Source organism: Ambystoma mexicanum, chromosome 2q, assembly GCF_040938575.1.
Source record: "Ambystoma mexicanum isolate Mex_15411 chromosome 2q, UKY_AmexF1_1, whole genome shotgun sequence".
NCBI lineage: Eukaryota > Metazoa > Chordata > Amphibia > Caudata > Ambystomatidae > Ambystoma > Ambystoma mexicanum.
In genome coordinates this window covers 754,766,364-754,786,956 of record NC_090924.1, presented here as the reverse complement: position 1 = coordinate 754,786,956, position 20,593 = coordinate 754,766,364, and the positions used below count along the sequence as shown (strand labels likewise).

Genomic DNA, 20,593 nt, shown 5'->3' with positions numbered 1-20,593 from the left:
GTAACTATTCTGTGTGTGATTGTGCTTGCAGAGTTTTTCGACGCTTCGTTATGTTTGATTTTGATTAATTTATTACGTGCACCAGACAGAGTAAACCGTGTTCGGGCGCAGATGACCACTAAGCCTGAATCCAAATAAAAGAAACGGCAGGAGTTTAATTATGTTAAACTTGAATTTTTATTTAAATAAAAAGTTTCCAGCCTCTTCCTGAAGGTGCCTAGAGTTTCACACATTCTAATCTCCAATGGGAGTTGGTTCCAGACTTTAGTCCCGAAGACTCCAAAACTTCTGTCTCCTCTCGAGACACATTTGGTTCATGGAATACAAGTCAGGAATTTATCTTCCGAACACAGATTTCTTCTTGGATGGTATAACGTGATCTTGTCAGCCAGGTAATCGGGTGCAAGCCCTCTCAGGCATTTAAAAACCAAGCAGGCTATTTTAAATTTATTTCTGTCCTCCACCATCAACCAGTGGAGAGATTTCCGCACTGATGACACATGGTCCCGTTTCCCCGAGATGTCCTATTCTCCAGCATGGGGTCTGGCATGGATTCACATGCTCATGAATATTCCCCGTCGTCAGGCTGGGAATCCTCGGTAAAGAAAAATCAGTATCAGTTTCGTTACTGATCTGTCTTTCGTAGTAGTAACCAATCACTGATCTCTGCGTCATACTGACCACAGCCAATGACTGCCCTCTACCTAAACCCCGCCTCTGGTAGCCATCTTCAGATTTTTACCGCACGTTCAAGTGTTGGGAGTCCTCGTGCTTAGCTCTCGAGCTTTTACTGCGTGTTTCAGGTGAATTTTCACATTTTTTCGGTTAATCGAGCCTCAAGCTCCACCGTTTCTACTCCCGTTAACGGCTACCCATTGCGGGATTTTCCTACGCCCCTCAAGGGTGAAGATTTCATCGAATCAACTTCTTGGAGGATTCCAGAAGATTCGCGGCCTACTTCGAGATGGCCCAGGATGCGAGTTTGTCGCCCGGACCCAAGCTGTTTCGCAGCTGCCCTGGATGCGGGCTGCAGAATGTGTTTAAGGAAGACGAACATTCGCGATGCCTCTACTGTCTTCATGGGGACAAGACTCATGTAGAGAAGGACTGCCAGTTCTGCAAGGACTTGTCGGAGTGGACCATAAGGGACCGTCGATCCCGTCTTGCAAGCTGGTCGGAGAAGGGCTCGACGGGTGAGAAGAAGAAGAAAGGGTCCGAGCGGGCTTCTAAGTCCTGTGCGGGCACCCCGGCGACAGGGGCCCAACACGAGGCCAAGCGCCGCGAGTCCGCTGGCTCCGGGAGCGCCGAAAGGTCGGGCTCTTCGGTCGCCAGGCAGGGCGCACCTTCCCCGGCACCGTCAACCACGAGCCAACGCTCCGGTTCGGGGAAGAGAAAGTCCGAGACCCCGGGTAAGCTTCGGGAGAAGCCCCGTCCGATCTCGGAAGAGGGGGAGCGAGGCGTCGCCCCTCCCCTGAAGGAGAAGGCCCGGGACGCACCTAAGGTGGTGAAGGCCCCTACCCAGCAGGCGAAGGCCTCTATCGAGGCTATCGCGGCGACTCTGGCCAAGCCGGCAGAGACACCGCCAGCGGAGACTGCCTCCGGGACTAGAGTTTCCCTGCCGCCAAGGAGGGAATCCTCTTTTCAGCCCATCGTCGTGGCCGCCATGATGGAAGAAGCGAGGGGGGGCACGGTGCCATCCTCGAGCTCGGAGTCAGCCTCGGAGGAGGAACTGACCGAGGCCATGAGGAACCTCGAAGTCCAATTCGAGAAGGTTCGATCCCGTCAGGAAGATCCTTGGGAGATAACCGAGGAAGACGACGAAGGTGAGGAAGAGCGGCCTTCCCTTCCGGCGCAGCCGGATCCTAGGCCTCAGGCTGGCTCGGCGGCCATTTTGTCTGCCATCCAGTCCTTATGCTCTGAGATAAGGACGAGATTCCCACGGCCCAGGCCGGAGGACCCGCAACCTGGCCCGTCGGGAAGTCCTCAGAACAAACGACGGAGGACCCAATCCTCTCCTCCGCTCGCCCCCGTGAGGCCTACAGTTCCCTCCTCATCCTCCCACGAGTCGGGAGATGACGGTGTGTTGGGCTCGATGACGGGGTCTGAGGGCGACAGCGACGATGACGGAACGGGTCTCCCGCCGCACGGGCCTCGCCGCCCGACGAGATTGGCTCATTCCACGCCATGATCGCCAGGGCGTCCGAATTGTTCCAGCTCTGCCCGGAGGAGCAGAAAAAGGAAGGTTTCCTCTATCAGCGCTGGGAGGCCAAGAGGAAGACGGTCATCGCGGTGCCCCTAATCGATGACATCTGGGAGGAGGGCCTGTCGGTTCTCAAAAACCCCTCCACGGCACCAGCCAAACGGGACCGGTACGAGAAGAAGTACCGGGTCCCCGAAACCGCTCCCCTGTGCCTCAGGGCCCAGCCAACGCCAGACTTGGTCGTCTCGGTGGCGGCGAAGAAGAAAGCGGCGGGGTCAGGAGCCTCGACGTCGAATTCCCCGCCGGACGGCGAGGGAAAGAAGTTGGACGCCATGGGGCGGCGGGTCATTTCATCGGTGGCGACGACGATCAAAGCGGCCAACGCCCTGGCGATCGTGGCCCGTTACGACAGGGAGCTCTGGTTTAAGCTGGCCCCCATGTTGGACTTCCTGCCGGACGACAAGAGGTCCGAGGCCCTGGAAATACTGCAAGAGGGCGAGGTGGCGTCGGACCACGCCATAACAGTGGCAACCGATATTGCCGATACCGGGTTCCGCCAGCTGGGCCAACGGTGTTTGCCTACGACGACGGGGTTGGCTCCGGGCGACCGACTTCCGTCAGGATGTCCAGACCAGGGTGTTGGACATGCCGTTCGACGGCAGCAACTTGTTCGGGAAGGCGGTGGACGAATCCCTCCAAGCCATAAAAACGGAGACGGCCCGCGCCCTAGGAGCCCTTCAGCAACGACGGCCCTTTCGGAGCTCCGGAGGCAGACATGGTGCCTCCAAGGGATCCAGCGGTGGCTCGTCGTCCTACCGCCAGGCGGCATGCTCCTCGTCTCAGGAGGCCTACAGGGGTCGTGGCAAGCAGGGAGCGCCTCGCCTCCGTCGGCAAGGTGGCCAGGGCGGCAAGGCCACCAGCTCCAAGCAGGACTGAACCGGCCGTGGTCTCGGGCCCCCACCGAATCACCCCGGTGGGAGGCTGGCTGACGAATTTCGTCGGCGTGTGGAAGTCCATCTCCACCAACCGTTGGGTGCTGGATACCCTGGCAAGAGGACACTCTATCGAATTCCTGAAGAAGTGCCCTCACGTTCCACCTGTGGCCAGGAAGGAAAATCACGTCCAGCAACTGCTGTTGGAAGTACGGCGATGCTCAGGAAAGGCGCCATCGAGCTTGTCCCGAAGAGGCTCCAGGGCTCCAGGGCTCCGGGGTGTACTCAAGGTACTTCCTCGTCAGGAAGAAGACGAGCGGCTGGCGCCCCATCCTGGACCTTCGTCGTTTGAACAAATTCATCAGATCACAAAAGTTCAGGATGGTCACCCTCCAGCACGTACTGGGACAGCTGGAGGAAGGTGACTTTCTATCGTCGTTGGACCTGGAGGATGCATAATTCCACGCTCCCATCCTCAAAAGTCACCGAAAGTTCCTCAGGTTCGTCGTCCAGGGACGCCACTACCAATTCAGAGCACTGCCGTTCGGATTGAAGTCGGCCCCCAGGGTCTTTACCAAGTGCCTAGCACCAGTGGCGGTGCGGCTGCGCCTGCAGGGGATTCACGTCTATCCCTACCTGGACGACTGGCTCATCCGCTCAAGGACGAGGGAACTCGCCGTCGAACACACTGCGAGGACCGTCCAGCTACTCACAGACCTGGGATTCGCCATAAACTACCCAAAGTCCCACCTGGTGCCGTCGCAGGTGGCCCTGTTTCTGGGAGTGAAGCTCGATACAGTGAGGCGCCTGGCGGCCCTGTCGGAAGAACGGACGAAGACCATTCTAGGCAAAGTGCAGCGCCTGCTAGCCACGGACGTGGCCAGGGTGAGGTCCATCAAGTCCCTCCTGGGGATGATGTCCTCTTGCATCTACCTGGTGCGCCTCTGCAGACTACGGATGCGCCCTCTTCAAGAATTTCTCGACGCCCGTTGGATGCAGGCGAGGGGCACCTTCGAAGACAGGGTCCCCCTCAACGAGGTGTTCCGGCGGGCGATCCAGTGGTGGGGCGTTCGAGCGCACCTCACGGCGGGCAAGGACTTTCAGACACCGGCGTACCAGGAGACGGTGACGACGGACTCCTCCCTGGAAGGCTGGGGCGCCCACACCGGAGATCTCCACGCAAGAGGCCGCTGGCTCCCGGAGGAGAGGCTCCTCCACATCAACGTCCTGGAACTCTGAGCCGTGTTCTGGGCTCTCAAATCGTTCCTCCCGTCGCTCAAGGGCAAGGTGGTGCGGATCTTCACGGACAACACCACGACAATGTTTTACATACGGAAGTAGGGAGGCACCAGATCCCCAGCCCTATCGAAGGAGGCACAGGATCTGTGGCACTGGGCGGTCGCCCAGGGGATGTTCCTGGTTCCCTTCCACCTGGCAGGAGAAAGAAACACCATTGCCGACTCGCTCAGCAGGGAGCTGCGTGCGTGTCACGAGTGGGAACTGCGCCAAGATCAGGTGGATCAACTCTTCCGACGATGGGGCAAACCCCAAATCGACCTGTTCGCAACAGCGATGAACTCGAAGTGCAAGAGGTTCGCCAGCAGGTTTCCCCAGCCGAGAAGCATGGGCGATGCGTTCTCGTTCCTCTGGGACGGCCTATACCTGTATGCGTTCCCTCCGTTGCCGCTTCGACTCATCAGCCAGCTCAAGAGGTCCCGGTGCAGGATGATCCTCGTCGCACCGGTGTGGCCGAGGCAGATCTGGTTCCCGGACCTTCTGGACTTGTCAACGTCCCCTCCTATCAAGCTGCCGGCGGACGCGGACCTTCTCTCCAGAGAAGGAGGCGCCATCTTCCACCACGACCCGGCGTTGCTGAACCTGCACGCTTGGCTCCTGCAGCGCTAGAGTTTGGAGGCTATGATATACCGGCCGATTGCAGAGAGGTTCTTGCAAAGGCCAGGGCGTCCTCGACTCTCAAATGCTACGGTCATAAGTGGAAGAGGTTCTCTATCTGGTGCCGAGCACAGAAGATCAACCCCCTACGGATTACGGCCCCTCAGGTGCTGCCGTACCTGCTATCGCTGGCAAAGGCTGGGCTAGCCCATGCCTCCATTAAGATTCATCTGGCGGCGATCTCCAGATATACCAGAACCACAGGACGGACGTCCCTGTGGTCCCATCGACTGGTAAAAGAGTTTATGAAAGGACTGTTCCGGTCGTTCCCGCCGGTGAAGGCCCCGGCCCCGGCGTGGGAACTTAACGTGGTGCTGACCAGGCTCATGGGGGCCCCCATTCGAGCCGATGCACTCCGCACCGATGAAGAAGTTTGTGTCGTGGAAGACTGCATTCCTGGTGGCCATTACCTCCGCACGACGAGTGGGAGAGATCCAGGCCCTATCCTGCAAAGCACCGTACTTGACATTCCATGCCTCGAGGGTGGTGCTTAGGACGCACCCCTCCTTTATGCCCAAGGTGCCGTCGGACTTCCATCTTAACGAGCCCTTGGTGTTACCTGTTTTCTTCCCGTCTCCTTCGTCGCCGGCCGAGAGGACTTTGCACTCGCTGGATGTGGCTAGAGCGCTGAAGTTCTACGTGGACCGCACGAAGAGTTTCCAGAGGACATCACAGCTGTTCGTGAACTTTGGACCTGTGAATCAGGGGAAGGCTCTCTCGAAGTCTTCTATTTCCAGATCGCTCTCCGGCTGCATCATGCACTGCCACCGGTTGGCTAACCGACCGCTGCCAGGCCGTCCGAGAGCCCATTCGACCAGAGCGATCGCTGCTACTACGGCGTTCCTATCTGGTGTGCCCCTGCTGGACATCTCCAGGGCTGCTACGTGGAGGTTGACGCACACCTTCACGAGATTCTACTGCGTCGATCGGGATTCCAGGGAGGAGTCCAGGGTCGGCCAAGCAGTGCTGCGCAACCTGTTCGCTTAAGGTGAGCCTGGTGAGGAGGTAAGAGATGCTTAATGTTGAGTTTTTTTTGGTATTGCTTAATGTTGAGCCTTTTGCCACCCCCCGTGGTTGTGCATGTGTGTACTGCTGTTTATTCTTATATTCATGAGCATGTGAATCCATGCCAGGCCCCATGCTGGAGAAGGAACAAGTTACTTACCTGTAACTGTTGTTCTCCAGCATGGGTCTGGCATGGATTCACATGCGAACCCTCCCGCCTACCCCTCTGCGGCTCTTCACTTGGTCATACTGCCACTTCACGTGCTACCAAATCTGAAGATGGCTGCCAGAGGCGGGGCTTAGGTAGATGGCAGTCATTGGCTGTGGTCAGTATGACGCAGAGATCATTGATTGGTTACTACTACGAAAGACAGATCAGAAACGAAACTGATACTGATTTTTCTTTACCGTTGATTCTTAGCCTGACAACGGGGAATATTCATGAGCATGTGAATCCATGCCAGACCCATGCTGGAGAACAACAGTTACAGGTAAGTTACTTGTTCCTTACTCTGACTGCCGCATTCTGAGCTCTTTGAAGTCTGCCCATTTGTTTTTGAGGAATTCCCGCTAATAAACTGTTAAAATAATCCAGGTGGGGGTAAGTCATTGCCCCCACCACTATTGCCCTGTCTTCTGTTGGAATATAAGGGAGCACATTTCTTAGTGATCACAATGCATAATGGACTGCTTTCACCTTTGTCCCTACCTGGGTCTCACTGCCCAGGTGCTCTTGCCACCAGCAGCCTAAATTTTGATTTTTTTTTTAGCATACTGCAATTGTTCCCCTAAAATGAAAGGGGGAGCTCTGTCTCTCTAACAACATTTTGTCCTTTGTGCCAAACAATATGATTTCTGTTTTGGCTGCATTCAACTGTAAGTGGTTATTAGTCATCCACTCATTGAGTTCTTCCATACACTAATTAATTCTCTCAAAAACACCCTCAATGTTCTGAATCTCAATGTATAACTGCGTGTCGTCTTCATATGAGTGGACTTGCAGACCATACTTCTCAAATATCTTGAAAACCGGGCGGACGTACAGATTGAAGATCAGGGGGGATAAGGAGGAACCTTGCGATACCCCACATTCCAGCTCCACCATTTCTGAGGTGAAGCTATCCAATATTACCTCCTGAGATCTGTCTTTGAGAAATGATTCAAACCATTTTACCACTTGTTTGGACGCTTTTCCAGCGTGCCCATTTCATTGTACCATTATCCGGAGGTTCACAGTGTCAAAGGCTGCGAATAGGTCGTGGCATCAACAGCACTGTTGATCCACCCTTATCCGCAGACTCTAACAGATCATCATGTTTCCTATTGCTGGGTCATCTAGAGAGCAGTTTAATCTTCCATCTGGTTCTTGCCTTGTTGGGTGTCTGTCTGGTGTCTCAGTTTCATCCTTTCCTTCCTTCTTTTTTGTGATCAGATCTTTTTTCTGAACTCTCTCCTCCTTCTGCCCCCCACCCGATCGCCACTGCGTTCTGCCCATATTACCGCATTTGGTAAAACAGCCGTTTCCCTGCATGCTTGCTGCATTTTTTAAAGGGGCACGTGCAAATTCCGGAATAATTCATACATTTTTTAATGATATTGGGGACATGGGGGAGGTATGGGGGGCTGTGGGCGGCTTTCCCCCATTAAAAACAAAGTCCACAGAATTCACGGGTAAACGGTCACTGCGACGAGGTGGGTCAAACATTTCCTTGTACAAATGTTTACTATTTGTACACCAAATTATCACAGTGGCTGTGACACTCTCAGGTACGCCTGCCGAACCTTGTTTAGATAAGGCGTGCATGCAGAATCCACACATCACTTACTCCAAAACGAGGGTTAGGATTCGCTTTCTAATGCATGAACTACAAACGCATGTTTTTTTCCTTAATTAATGGGCATTGTGGAGTCCGTGCATGGTCATCCTTCCTGCTGGAGCGCTCTTGGCCTGCAGACCAGTGCTGGAATGCTTCTAGCTAAGCATGTCACACTTGTCCATCTTGAAATGTCAAGGGTGACTTGTGCTGACTTATGAGTGTATTACTCTGCTCACTTAAACGCACACAGATGCAATGTGCTCAATCTTGTATGTTTTCTTGTTACTAAAAACCAATAAAATGGCCCTCATTACCAGTCTGCCGGTAACCTGCTGGTGCTGCCGTCGGGTTACCAGCAGACTCACCTTAGCGTTACCAGGATATTACGGGCCCTGGCAACGGCAGTAAGTTCCCATTCCATGGCGTCCCATAAACCGGCACCGGTAGCAATGGTGCCGGTGATGGGGGCAATTCTTTGCCGGTAGTTTCCTGAACTCCTATCACGGTAGGCCTGCCAGTAGTTCACTGCTCCTACTGGCAAAGCCAGACTTGAAATGAGTCATTATTTACATGCATGGTTTAAAGCTAAGATGCTTGAACTGTCCACCTTATAATCTGCATTTTTAGCATGAAAACCAGTTTGGGATGAATTTCTGACTTGGTTGGGAAACTCGCCTATTAATCCTTATTACAGTTAGCAGTATTGCCTGAAGTGGTGCGGATGAGTCTTTTAAAATGATGTATTTCATTCTTCCGCCTGTAGGAACAAACTGTTAATTTCTTCTTTCAGTGGTCGGGCCTTTAAATGGTTTGACAGCGGGCCCCATCCTCTTGAGCGCTCCCTCACATGGCATAACCGCAGCCAGTCCTTCTCCCTTTGCATTGCGCTCTTCTCCAGCACTGGATCTTTCATAGATTAACTTCCGCCTAGCGGGTCTCTGTGATAAAGAATGGCAAGTTCTGAATCGGACTCCCCATGTAAAACATTCAGTCGCTCTTCTCCAGCACTGGATCTTTCATAGATTAACTTCCGCCTAGCGTGTCTCTGTGATAAAGAATGGCAAGTTCTGAATCGGACTCATTCAGTCCCAGGAAAAACGTCGGAGATGAACTGCAAGTGAAGTGATTGGGAGGCCCGTGCTGTGGATTGCTCGCATGCAGCCTTCAGGTGTGCAGGGATGGGTTATACGTGGCTTCATCCAAGTACATTACTTCATGGTAATTTATTACGCGGAAATGACCTCGTAGCATTTTCTCTTTTGAACATTTTTTTTAATAAGGGGATCCCATCTCCCCCACCTCCCTCACCGCTTACCAACCACCACTATACCCACTACCCCTCTGCATCTAGTTACCTATTTTACAGTAGCACGCTAATTTTGGAAAAGTACATTACCACAAAGTAATTTTCTTGAACGAAAAAACAGTGTACACATATATGATGATGTGACATGGGGATGCACTGGTATTATTTGCTGCGCTTGGCCAGTTATTCTTCTAAATATTACATTTCAGCCTCGGGTTTGAAAGTGAATATTTTGCACAAACCTGCAGACCAGTTTTCGTCTCTTTATGGCAACATCTGAGCCTTGACAAGAAGCAGGAACGCTAGTTTGTCATCACTCCTTAAGGACAGAGATTGTTATTGGCCCTTTCTCTTCAGGAGACCATATCGAGGTTAATGATACAAGATCTCAGCCAAAGCACGTATATTTGACTCGGGAGGATAGCTCAGGGGCAGGGTGCTGCCTTGGAAGCGAGTGGACACGGAGCAACACAGGTTCGATCCCCGATTAAGCACATTATAAATAACCTATCATATTTGTAGATGTGTGAAGGGGTAAAACCAGAAAGTGCAAATTTGCGGATATGGGCGACAGGTGGATAGGAATGTGAGTGAACAAAAAGTGGAGAATTGTATTGTCCGCGCCATGAAAGATTTCTGTTATTTTATAGAATGTCCATCTCTTCTTATTTGTGGACTTTCTAACACTCCAAAAGTTTTGATCTAGCAATTAAGAGTAAATGAAAGTGCACTGTACAGTTAACAAACGGAGGTTGAATTTGCAGTTTTGCAGTGCTGTCTTTTTCCCTCCTATTGTGTTTTTTGATCATCGTTCACTCTTTGGGGGAATACACTCGAACATTGATTTGCCTCATTACCTTCAGGCCTCCATACTTTGATAATAGTTGAATCACCAGCGTTGATTTTATTTATTTATTTCGAACATTACCTATGTTGTTTTTGTTTCTTTTACATATCCACTTTATGTCACACTATCGACTTTATTCTGTTGTAATTCTCAAGTATTTTACATCTAATTAATGATGCCCTACATTTAAATCACTGAAGCCAAAACTAGATCAAAAACGCACTGGTCGAATTGATATGATTTTCTGCAGCCCTATAACGTTCACAGCGTCATTCTTAAAGTGCCTATCTTTTTACAAACAAGTCCTTCTATAAAACCTCCAGTAGCTTTGATAATTATCATTCAGTATTAACATTTCCATTTAGTTATTTGAAAAATAGCTTAATAAGCTACCATTCAATTCTGCCAAAACACGACTATGTTCATTCATAATTGAAGAAGTTGAAACATATGTGTAGAATTTTTCAAAGTTAACTTAATTGATTGCTTTTCACCAGATTTAAAACGGATACCATTATTTTATCTGTTTAATGAGAGTGTCTTAATATAGATATTCTACAATAATTTCGAATATCAACACAAACATACAGTGAAAGTATTACTTCCTAATTGTCTCTTTTTATTAGCTTTGTAGGCAATTGTGAAATTGATCTGGAAGTCAAGAGATACTTTTGCAGAGCCGGTGTGAAGAGTATACAGGTAAATGTGTTAATTTATAGCATTACATGTAATTATCCACATGCACCCATGGCAGAGCGTATGTGATTGAAGTAGGAATAACTCACGTTTAGTCACCAACTCACATATTGTGCCCGTATATTAAAGTCGAGTGAAAGTTCTATGTAAGTTGTTCTAGTTGTTTTCAGGTGTCCTGGACTGATTATAAAGTAAATATGGTGCATCGTCAATCAGCCTCATTGTCACAGAAATTGATACACGCTCCACAGTTTATCTTACACTTCTTTTTTACTATGACAATTTGGAGGTTTAGTGAGTAATTTGCAAGGCAAGGTATTCTGGATCCCCAGCTCACTATGGTTGGTGGGCCTTGAACAACATCTTGCAGACGACTATGTCCATTGACCATCAGTGCATGTCCTGTGTGACCTGAACATTTTGTGCCTACTGATTGGTTTTGAAACAGTTGAGGTGATTTCAGAATGTTTTTTCATTGGGCAATGGTAGGGTGCTGAGAAGTGATCCAATTGAGGCAGATTGTGGGTTTACAGTATGTACATTCTCAGTTTAGGCAAACAGTCTTGGGATGGAAACAAACCTATAGGATCTAGGGGTTAAAGCTAGAAATAAGGAACAACTCAGAAGTGCAGGGGTTAGGTTGACGTAACAGTGGAGTTGGTGGGTCCTATCCACATACCCAAACTCGTGGCTTTAACACAAACCAAACCCGATTCTTTACAAGTCTCTATCCCTCCGAGTACACTGTGATGAATCATAGATGATTCACCCAGGAAACCTGGCCTGGGACACTTCTCATGTGGCCAGGGAAAGGCAGGCGTTTTTCTAATCCTGACCCTGGGGGTGGTGTTCTGCGGGAGGATCATATGGAGGGGGAGCAGGTCAGGAAGAGTGGGAAACCCCCTTGTATAACTTTCTCCAAGACCACAACTTTTTAATAGCCTATTGTAAAGAAGAAACTATTTTTAAAAAAAAGCTGAATTTGAAGTTGGGGACTTCAAGTCCCAAAATTCCAAAGTCATTGGGACGAAGAAGAGGACTGCAGAGGCACAAAACTGCAAGTTGCAGTCAATTAGGAATAATGACCCACACCTCAGGGGGACTGCAAGACATAAAAAGCCCCTTTAGATGCAGGCCATGAGGGAGAGCAATAGCAGAAGGTGGAGTCGATTTCTTACCTCCACGTAGAAGCAGAAGTCAGATGTGAGCCGAGATGCCAGGACCACAGGTGTGTGTACATTGAATGCCGGTCCTGAGAGGGTCTCTTATACTCGAGTTTGCAGCTGCAGAGGCTGCCCAGCGGGAAATGCACCATTTGGCAGCTTTTCCCACTGTCAGACGAGCACCGGTGGCAGGCGAGCTCCGGATATCTGTGGGAGCCAGGAGAGCTCTCATATTGAAAGATGTGGGCTGCGGGAAGCGGCGAAGAAGAGGTTGCCAGGCCGCACAGGGAAACTGGAGGCAGTGAGGTGAACTGACGCAAACGTCAGACCCGGTGAGTTCACTGTTACATTGTGACCCCAGAGTGTTCCGTAACCGCCCGCTGGCAAAGCCCAAGGACCTGAACCTCAAAGTGAGCTAAACAAAGTAGCGTTTACAAAGAAGAAGCCTTTTGAATACCAAACTAATGTAAAGCAGGTTAATTCTGTTGTGAACCAAGCTGATTTAAATAGGCGCAATTGGCAGAATAAGAACTTGATTATCATACCAGAAGAGTGTGATTATGACATTGTGGGGCATAATAAGAGCCAACCCCAAGAAGGGGCAATATACATGGAAGAAAAGACACACTATCATTGCCAAAGCCAAACGAGAAACATACCCAAGCAGTTATGAAATAACCAGAATTGCACAAGCCAACAAAAAGGCAGTTGATGCTAAAAACTGTTGCCCATATGAAAAGGAGGTCATACAAGAAAATGGTTTAAACCCAAATTGGCAAAGAAGTGTGAAAATTAAACAGAATCCTTATCAGCAGTTGAAGGTTGAGAAAGGGTAAAAACGAGTGGCGGGCAGGCTACCCTTCTGAAAGAAGCCATTCAGAAGGAGTGGAGCATAACCTGCAGAGAGTGTGGCAAACACACCGGTGTAACAAACATCACCAGTGTATTCCTGTTTCCCTTTCTTATACTTTATGGTGTAGAAGACATTGTTAACCTGTTTGAGCTTAACCTTTGCCATGGATGTACTTACAAGTAGTAGTTTATTCTGGCCTGGCAAGAGAGTACAACAGATCAGAGAATGTTTTAGTTTTTTTAACTGTTCTGGCAGAGTTCACCAGAGCGGAGAATTTTGTCTTAGTAGGCCTGGCAGGTGAGTGGACCAGGTGGAAGCCATTGAAGTACTGTGTTGTGGTTAAAAATCTTGAAGCAGTTGAAGAACCACTTAAGTGTTTTTGTGGATTAATGCAGAATAATCCTGACAAATTAATATAATTGAAGCAAGTGTTGTGTGAACTGCTGCAGAAGTATTTCATATTTGTTACCATAGATTTCATAGAATACAATTTTACCTACTCGGATTTCACCAAATTCATTTCACCGAAAATGGTAGGTTAAGTGGTATATGTGTAATGCATAATAGGTGGGGCGTGGGGTAAGGGTATAAATTAGGTTAGGGGGGTCAGAGGGGGTTGGGGGGCCTCCGCCCACATTATAAAAAAGTAGAAAAAGTAACAAGTTCATTTTTTTCTCCGTTAAATGGATTTGGTGAAATCTCCATTAGGTAACATATTTTCGAAGAAAACACATGCATCCTTTAATATTGTCAAACAAGTGGTTTTGTGAACTGGTGCAGAAATATCCTGACAAAGACCTTTTTGTTGAAACCAACGAAGCAAGGAATTATTCTGTGCTGATGAAAAGAAGGTGTTTCACAATCTTTGTCGCAAGTAGAAAGAGGAAACATTGTTGAACACTTCTGAACTGTTGGTGGAACACAATTTGGAACTTTGTTAACAAGTTGGAACAAAAAGAGAACTTTTTGGAACTGTTGAACAAAATCCTGCTTGACTCTGGGGAAGAGGAATTCACACAGATTTCAAGGAGAAACATTGGTTATGATGTGAATTTCATTGTTACATTTGTTGCTGTTGAACTGCCATACATTACCTTGTTAAGTTGGTGTATGTTTACGTGTGAGGGACGGACACCTTTTGTTAGTGTTTCCTTTAGTCTATTTTAGACAGGGAAATCCTCGACAGGATAGCGATAGTGAGACGTTTATCCAACCTTTTCAGTTAATAAAATGGCATCTTTTGAAAAACCTTCACAAAGTTGTCCGCCTCACATTTCTGACCCCTTACAACACCCTATTCGAATGGATTGTGTCCTCCCACGTATTCCTCATTTTATGATATTTCCATATCCAGCTGCTTTGGACATGTTTTCCAGAAGAGGACGCTGCACGTCGATGTCGTTCGACTCAATGTCCCTTGGAGGCCTCCGTCTCGATGTCGACGTCATCGATTGTATAAAGCGCACGCATCGACCTTTGGTTTCAGTTCTGTTTTTCCGCAAAAGTTATCACTTCGGATAGAGTACGCTTCGGTTCCCTATTGAGAATCTTCGAGTATATTATTGAGAAATGGCATCATCATCGGCCTTTTCTACTCCGAGATCAGGGTTTAGGAAGTGGCAAGATTGTGGGACAAAGATGTTCCTTACGGACCCCCATCGGTTGTGTCTGTGGTGCCTCTGTTCCTCTCACGCTACCTTTGAGTGTAAGGCCTACCTATTGATGACGGCGAAAGCCCTGAAAGAGAGAAGAGGAAAATTAGCGGCAGGTAGGTCAAAATCCCCTTCGACCCCATCAAAAAAAGTGTCATCAGACAAGTCGAGAAAAGTTTCTCCTTGTCGTAAAAAGACAGATCGAGATCACGCAGGTCGCCGTCAAGTTTCTCCCCAGAACGGGTTAAACGCCCGACAAAATCAACCCCTCCGGCTGAGTGAGAGAAGTTCAGAATAAAAAGTAGGCAAGTTTTTGAGAATGCACCCTTGACACCCTCGGAAACTCATGAAAGCCATGCCCAGGTTGAACAACTTGACAAGAAAAAGGATAAGGGAAGAAACCGTGTGTCTTCGGGCCTTAAAGGCAAAGAAAGATCTACTCGAGAGCGGTCGAAGGATCCCTCGAGTCGAGACAAATCTTTCTCGAGAAAAAAGTCATCAATGCCATCGGCGCCGAAAGACTCCTCATCGGACCGTGACAGGTCCTCGACGCCAAAAGCGCCAGACAAGTCCTCGATGCAGAGAGCATCAAAGCTCTCGACATCGACTGTGTCGAAGATTTCGGTGCCGCCATCGAGTATCACAGTAAAGGTGTATACACCATTACCAAGAAAGGACTTTTTTGAGTCACTTTCTTCGATTTATGAGGAGGCGGAACATGCTTCGGTTGATTCACGACCTTATGGTCTTCAATATAGAACACCCGAGGTCCCTGAGCCTTTGATCTCCGAGGAATCCAGACAAAAAAAATGTACAGGAGTCCCTGCAGAATGCAAGTGGACTAGATACATCATCAGATTTAGAGTTTGGAAGGCCGGACCCTGCTGACCATGCTGAAGGGTCTTATAGACAGTTAATGTCAGGGGGGTAGAGTATATGGGGTTGAAAAGACCAACACCAATATACGAACAAGATGATCTAACTGACATCCTAAATAAGGAACTCCAGGAGGACCCTATTCTTTGTTTTCATGTGGCATTGCAAAGGCGAGTGAATTCAAATTGGGAGACGCTAGAAATCACCGGCAGTGAATAAAAAAATTGACATCTAAATACAGGGTGTCCATAAGATACCCCAGTTACTTGACAAAGCATCCCACTCCTGAAAGTTTAGTGGTAAAAGCTGCCACATCAACCTCTACACGGAACGCATACCCAACTATTCCCCCAGACAGAGATGACAAGCGTTACAAGGCTTGGGCCAAGAAGATTTTCTCTGTGGGAAGTATGGCCCTAAAGTCAGCAAATGCTAGGTGCACGTTGGCCAGATTCACCCACACTGTTTGGGAATGTGTAGCAATGGTGGCTAATCATATCCCCGAAGGGGAGGAAAGGGACAGTTTTTTTAAATCTAGTCCAGGATGGGAAAGATGCAATGTGCATATCCCTAAAGACAGGTCTCGACACTGCTGGCAGCATCAGCAGGTCCATGGCGCCTAGTACAGTTATGCGCAGATTTGCCTTGTTGGACAGTCTGGTTCTGCTGCAGATGTGCGGTCCAGATTGCTTAACATGCCCTTTGATGGTACGCATTTATTTGGTAGCAAGGCTGATGAGAGCCTAGAGAACTTACAGACCTCTAAAGCGGCAGCAACGTTGCTTAATGCAGCTATTAGACTGCTACAAAACCACCCCGCCGGCAAACCTTGGAGGGGTAGGTCTTTAGCTTTTACTGTTCAGTTGGAAGGGGGAGAGGACTATCGAATCATAGTGCAAAGCATACATTTGTTTTTCAAAATTGATTAGCAGAGTTTGCTAATTAATATTTTCTTGATTAGCAAACAAAACCATTTGATTAGCAATGTTGTACTCATATTTTTAACGCTGCCAGAAGTTACACGTACCATACAAATGACCAACAATGCAGCAGTATTGTGTACCATTAAAGTAAGACATTAGTGACATAAGTCAGACCTTGCAAGTCCTTTAAAATTCCACTTGACCTGCAGGTCGAGTAACTTGGTTTACCAACTAGATCGAAGAGAAATGCATTAGACCCATGAAAAGGGATGACAACACATTTAAATGTCCCTTCTGTAAAATGGTGGCTATCACCACAATCCTACTTTAGTTTGGCACACTGCTCCCATGTAGAGGCCAGCTCTGCACAGTGAAACTTTTATTTGATATCTACTGCAAAGTAAAGTTTAAATAAAAATTTCAAACATTCCCTGCAAATGGTACTAGCCTGTCCTAAAATCCACTCAAAACTTTGTGAGTGGGTGAAAATAATTCGCAATCCCTGGATGAGTGACGGTACAAGGTTAGCTTCATGAATGAACACAAATAGATATGATATAAAGGCTATGAAAACAGTTTGGCAGCCTCTACTGCAGGTGCTAATATATATTGTAATCATAATCCTAGAGCAAAGCAAGCTCTGGAGGCTAACTACAGTGATGGTAGTGCAGTAGATCCATAGATGTACAGACTGGATGGAACTGTTGATCACTGCTATGCGTAAACATCTAGTTAGCTCTGTCTATTCATTATGTAAGAGGAAAGAAAGTAAGAGACTAAGCAGAGTGGGTGCTGTAGCAGGAAGAGAACTGGGCAAACTAGGTGGAATATTGTAGCTAGCGGCCATCTCACTTTCAGGGTAGCTGGTATAAAGCAACAGGATCAGCTCACGAGTTGAGCACCAGTTGCAAGCTGCATGGAACCACAGGTTACAGAACTAGGTTTGCCATCAAAAGCATTGGCTGTGTGATCATGCACATTTCCATAAGTGTCCACTTGTCAATATGATGCATCGTCCCAAATAAAAGGAAATATTGTTGACACTATGATATTTAGATACACTAACCTACATTAATGTAAAGCACAGAGACAATAGTGTTTTACTGTAGCAATGTTGTATTAATGCATTATGTAACATTCCAGTTTTAGAAATGGAATTGAATGGCTGCATTTAAAAAGAAAAAGTTAGCACATACTTGTCTTTGGCAGACAGGATATGATTAGCTTAATAAAGGTATTATCACCATTACTTCTGGTTTGCAATTATTTGAAAAATAAAAATAAATTATTGCTTGCATACTCACAGAGGCCTTTGGCATATAAGGGTGGAGGAGGCTGCTGCACTCTCTCTCCATTAGCCCCTTTGAATTTGCAGTGAACAGAGAAAAGAGGGTGGAGGGAGCCCTGAAGGCAATAGCCAAATGAAGGGCGATCTGTGCTTTCATTGAACAGGTAACTTAAATAGCTGTTTGCTACACAAGTGCCAATTTAATTAACAAACCTACAGAATTGCATAGCAAATTGCTACGCGACACTGCTTATTTTATGCCTTGAAAGGTAAGAAAAGATTTCCCCATGGTGAACGGGGAAGAAGTACTAGAACCGCCCAGGCAGCGGCTGCTTTACCATTAGCCACTGCTCCAGCCTCCTCTAAACCTCTCTGAAGTCTTAGTTCACAAGACCCCAGTGGGAAGCAGACTGTCACTGCATCTGAAAGAGTGGTGAGGCATTACTTCAGATGCATGTGCATTGGAAACAGTTGCCCAGGGTTACTGCCTTCCCTTTCTAAAAAAGCCTAAGAGTCATACACCGGGGAACAGCTCTTTCAAGGTTCCATATCTGCTCCTTATGCAGGAAATATTAACCCTGCTAGAGAAAGGTGCTATAGAACCAGTACCTGTAGCGGAGAGGAAAAAGGGTTGGTACTCCTCGTACTTTCTAATTCCAAATAAGGACAGAGGATTGAGACCCATCCAAGACTTGAACACGTTCCTCAGGAAGGACAAGTTCAAGATGGTTACCCTTTCTCAGATTTTTCAGGCCCTCCAGCTTCATGACTGGATGGTATCATTGGACCTTCAGGATGCTTCCTTTCATTTGCCAATTCATCACAAGCACAGAAGGTACCTGAGGTTTGCCATTGGGGTTTCTAATTATCTGTTTCAATTTCTGCCATTTGGGCTGGCCTCCGCCCCAAGGGTTTTCACCAAGTTAATGGCGGTGGTGGCAGCGAGTCGCAGTAGAGGGGGGATTCACATCTATCCCTACCTGGACGATTGGCTGATCAGGGCATGTTCCCCCGAATAGGCCCTGGGACATCTCTACTACACCTGCCGCTCTCTTCACAGACTGGGCTTCTCCCTCAACTTCAAGAAGTCTCACATAACATCTCAAACGCCCCTATTCATTGGAGCAGTCCTAGATGCATCCCTGGGAAAATCCTCGAACCAGAGGTGAGGGCTCAAGACATTCTGCAGATGGTCATCAAATTCCAAAGTGCCCAGCGTCTCCCAGCTTTCGACTTTGAGGTTGCTCGGCCTCATGGCATCATGCATTTTTCTGGTGCCAGAGGCGCACCTGAGAATGAGGTCTCTCCAGTGGGCTCTCAGGACTCAATGGTTGCAATTCTCAGGCAGGATGCCAGATCTCCTTCAGGTCCCAAACAGAGTCGCTCAGGATTTCCTGTGGTGGGCCTGCAAGGACAACATTTTGAAGGGAGAACCTTTTTGGCAACCATGGCTGGAGATGAAGGTAGTAACAGACGGCTTACTCACAGGGTAGGGAGCGCATACCAACAGCCTGACCATCAGCGGTCGATGGTCTCCATCGTAGTCCGAACTACATGGCAACCTGTTGGGGTTGAGGACAATCAGACTAGCGCTGAAGCCTTTCTGCCCTCTGTGTGGGGGAAGAACGTCCTGATGATGACGAACAACATAGTGGCCATGTACTACCTCAACAAGAGAGGTCTAGGGTCACTACCACTGTGCAGAGAGGCAATGCAGCTCAGGTTCTGGGCAATTTAAGAAGGAATCTCCCTATCAGCAGTTCAGAGCAGGACACGACGCGGACTCTCTGAGCAGGCAGAGCACAGTCTTCCATGAGTGGGAACTAGCTCAGGAAGTCCTTCAAGAGATCTTCACCCTTTGGGGGGAACCCCTCAAGTGGATCTGTTCACGACCGGTGTCAACCGGGAGTGCGAACGGTACTGCTCAAGGGAATTTCCCCTAAGAAGAGCTCTAGGAGACGCGTTCGTAGTGGACTGTGAGGTTCCACTCCTGTACGCATTTCCTCCAATCCCCGTCATTCCTCAAGTCATCAGGAGGTTGAGAAAGTTCAGGAAATCCATGATCGTAATTGCTCCGGATTTGGCCAGGTGGATGTCGTGGTACCCGGACCTTCTAGACATGTCCTCTCTCTCTCTTTCTCCTTCTCCTTCTCTTTCTCTCTCTCTCCTTCTCTCCTTCTCTCCTTCTCTCTTTCTCTCTCTCTTTCTCTTTCTCTCCTTCTCGTCCCCCAGTCATTCTTATCTCCTCTTTTCCCAGGGATAGCTGGTGAAGAGCCTTGACCTCAGGCTCTCCAATTTCCTCTAGGAAGTTTGGTTTTCTTTGGTTGGCTTAGTTCCAAACTGGAAATCTCGTCTAATGGAGGCTAAGCATCTCTTCCACACTTTTCTAAAACTCTTCCAGTAGAGTCTCCAGACTTACACTGCGTTCTCCAGAGAGTTGTCTCCTTCCTTCTCCACAGAGACCCGAGCAGCACGTCTGCTTCCTCCTGGCCTGTGACACTAACTGATTTTTCACAGCCCCTTTTATGCCCAAGGACCCCCAAGATCGCTGTAACTTTCCTCACGATTTTGGTCTTTTCGTGGAGTGACTTGTGCCAGGTGTCCTGATCGGCCAGGTCAGCTATGTTCTCCAATTCAATCTATAATACATATAATAATATACTAAATTATACTATACTATAATTATGACAGCTCGGCCTTCATTGGTTAAATATCAGATTAGGCACCTTACCTCCTCCCGTGAACCCATTAGGAGTAGCATTTATAAGCGTGTGATGCCATAGGTGCCTCTTGGAAGTAGTAAAACATTGCTTTTGGGCTCTAGCATTCCAAAGATTCTAGGCTAAGTGAAGCTTCTTTGCTACTTTTTGAGGCTAAGCGATTGTCTCATTCACTGGGGTACTCTCTTCTCTCAATACATGATCGTGCTGGCTTATAACTGAGTATTGTTTGCGGATCAGCTCTGCATTGTGAGGGCTCCAATCCTACAGCATTCTGAGGATTGTAGTCCTTATTGAAGGCTCTCTACCTTGGGCTCTACGCTGGTATTGGGAACATATGGGTTTACTATCTGCAAGAGTGG

General features: G+C 48.2%; 1 protein-coding gene across 4 annotated transcripts in view; it reads left to right on the top strand.

Moving 5' to 3' along the window:
* Window positions 1-20,593, top strand: part of ESYT2 (extended synaptotagmin 2) — a 1,091,416-nt gene that overhangs the window by 472,264 nt on the left and 598,559 nt on the right. For all 4 annotated transcript variants that reach the window (XM_069647986.1, XM_069647985.1, XM_069647987.1 and 1 more), the window contains exon 5: window positions 10,687-10,759. In XM_069647986.1, the coding sequence (XP_069504087.1) occupies window positions 10,687-10,759 (73 nt within the window). The remainder of the gene's footprint in view (window positions 1-10,686; window positions 10,760-20,593) is intronic.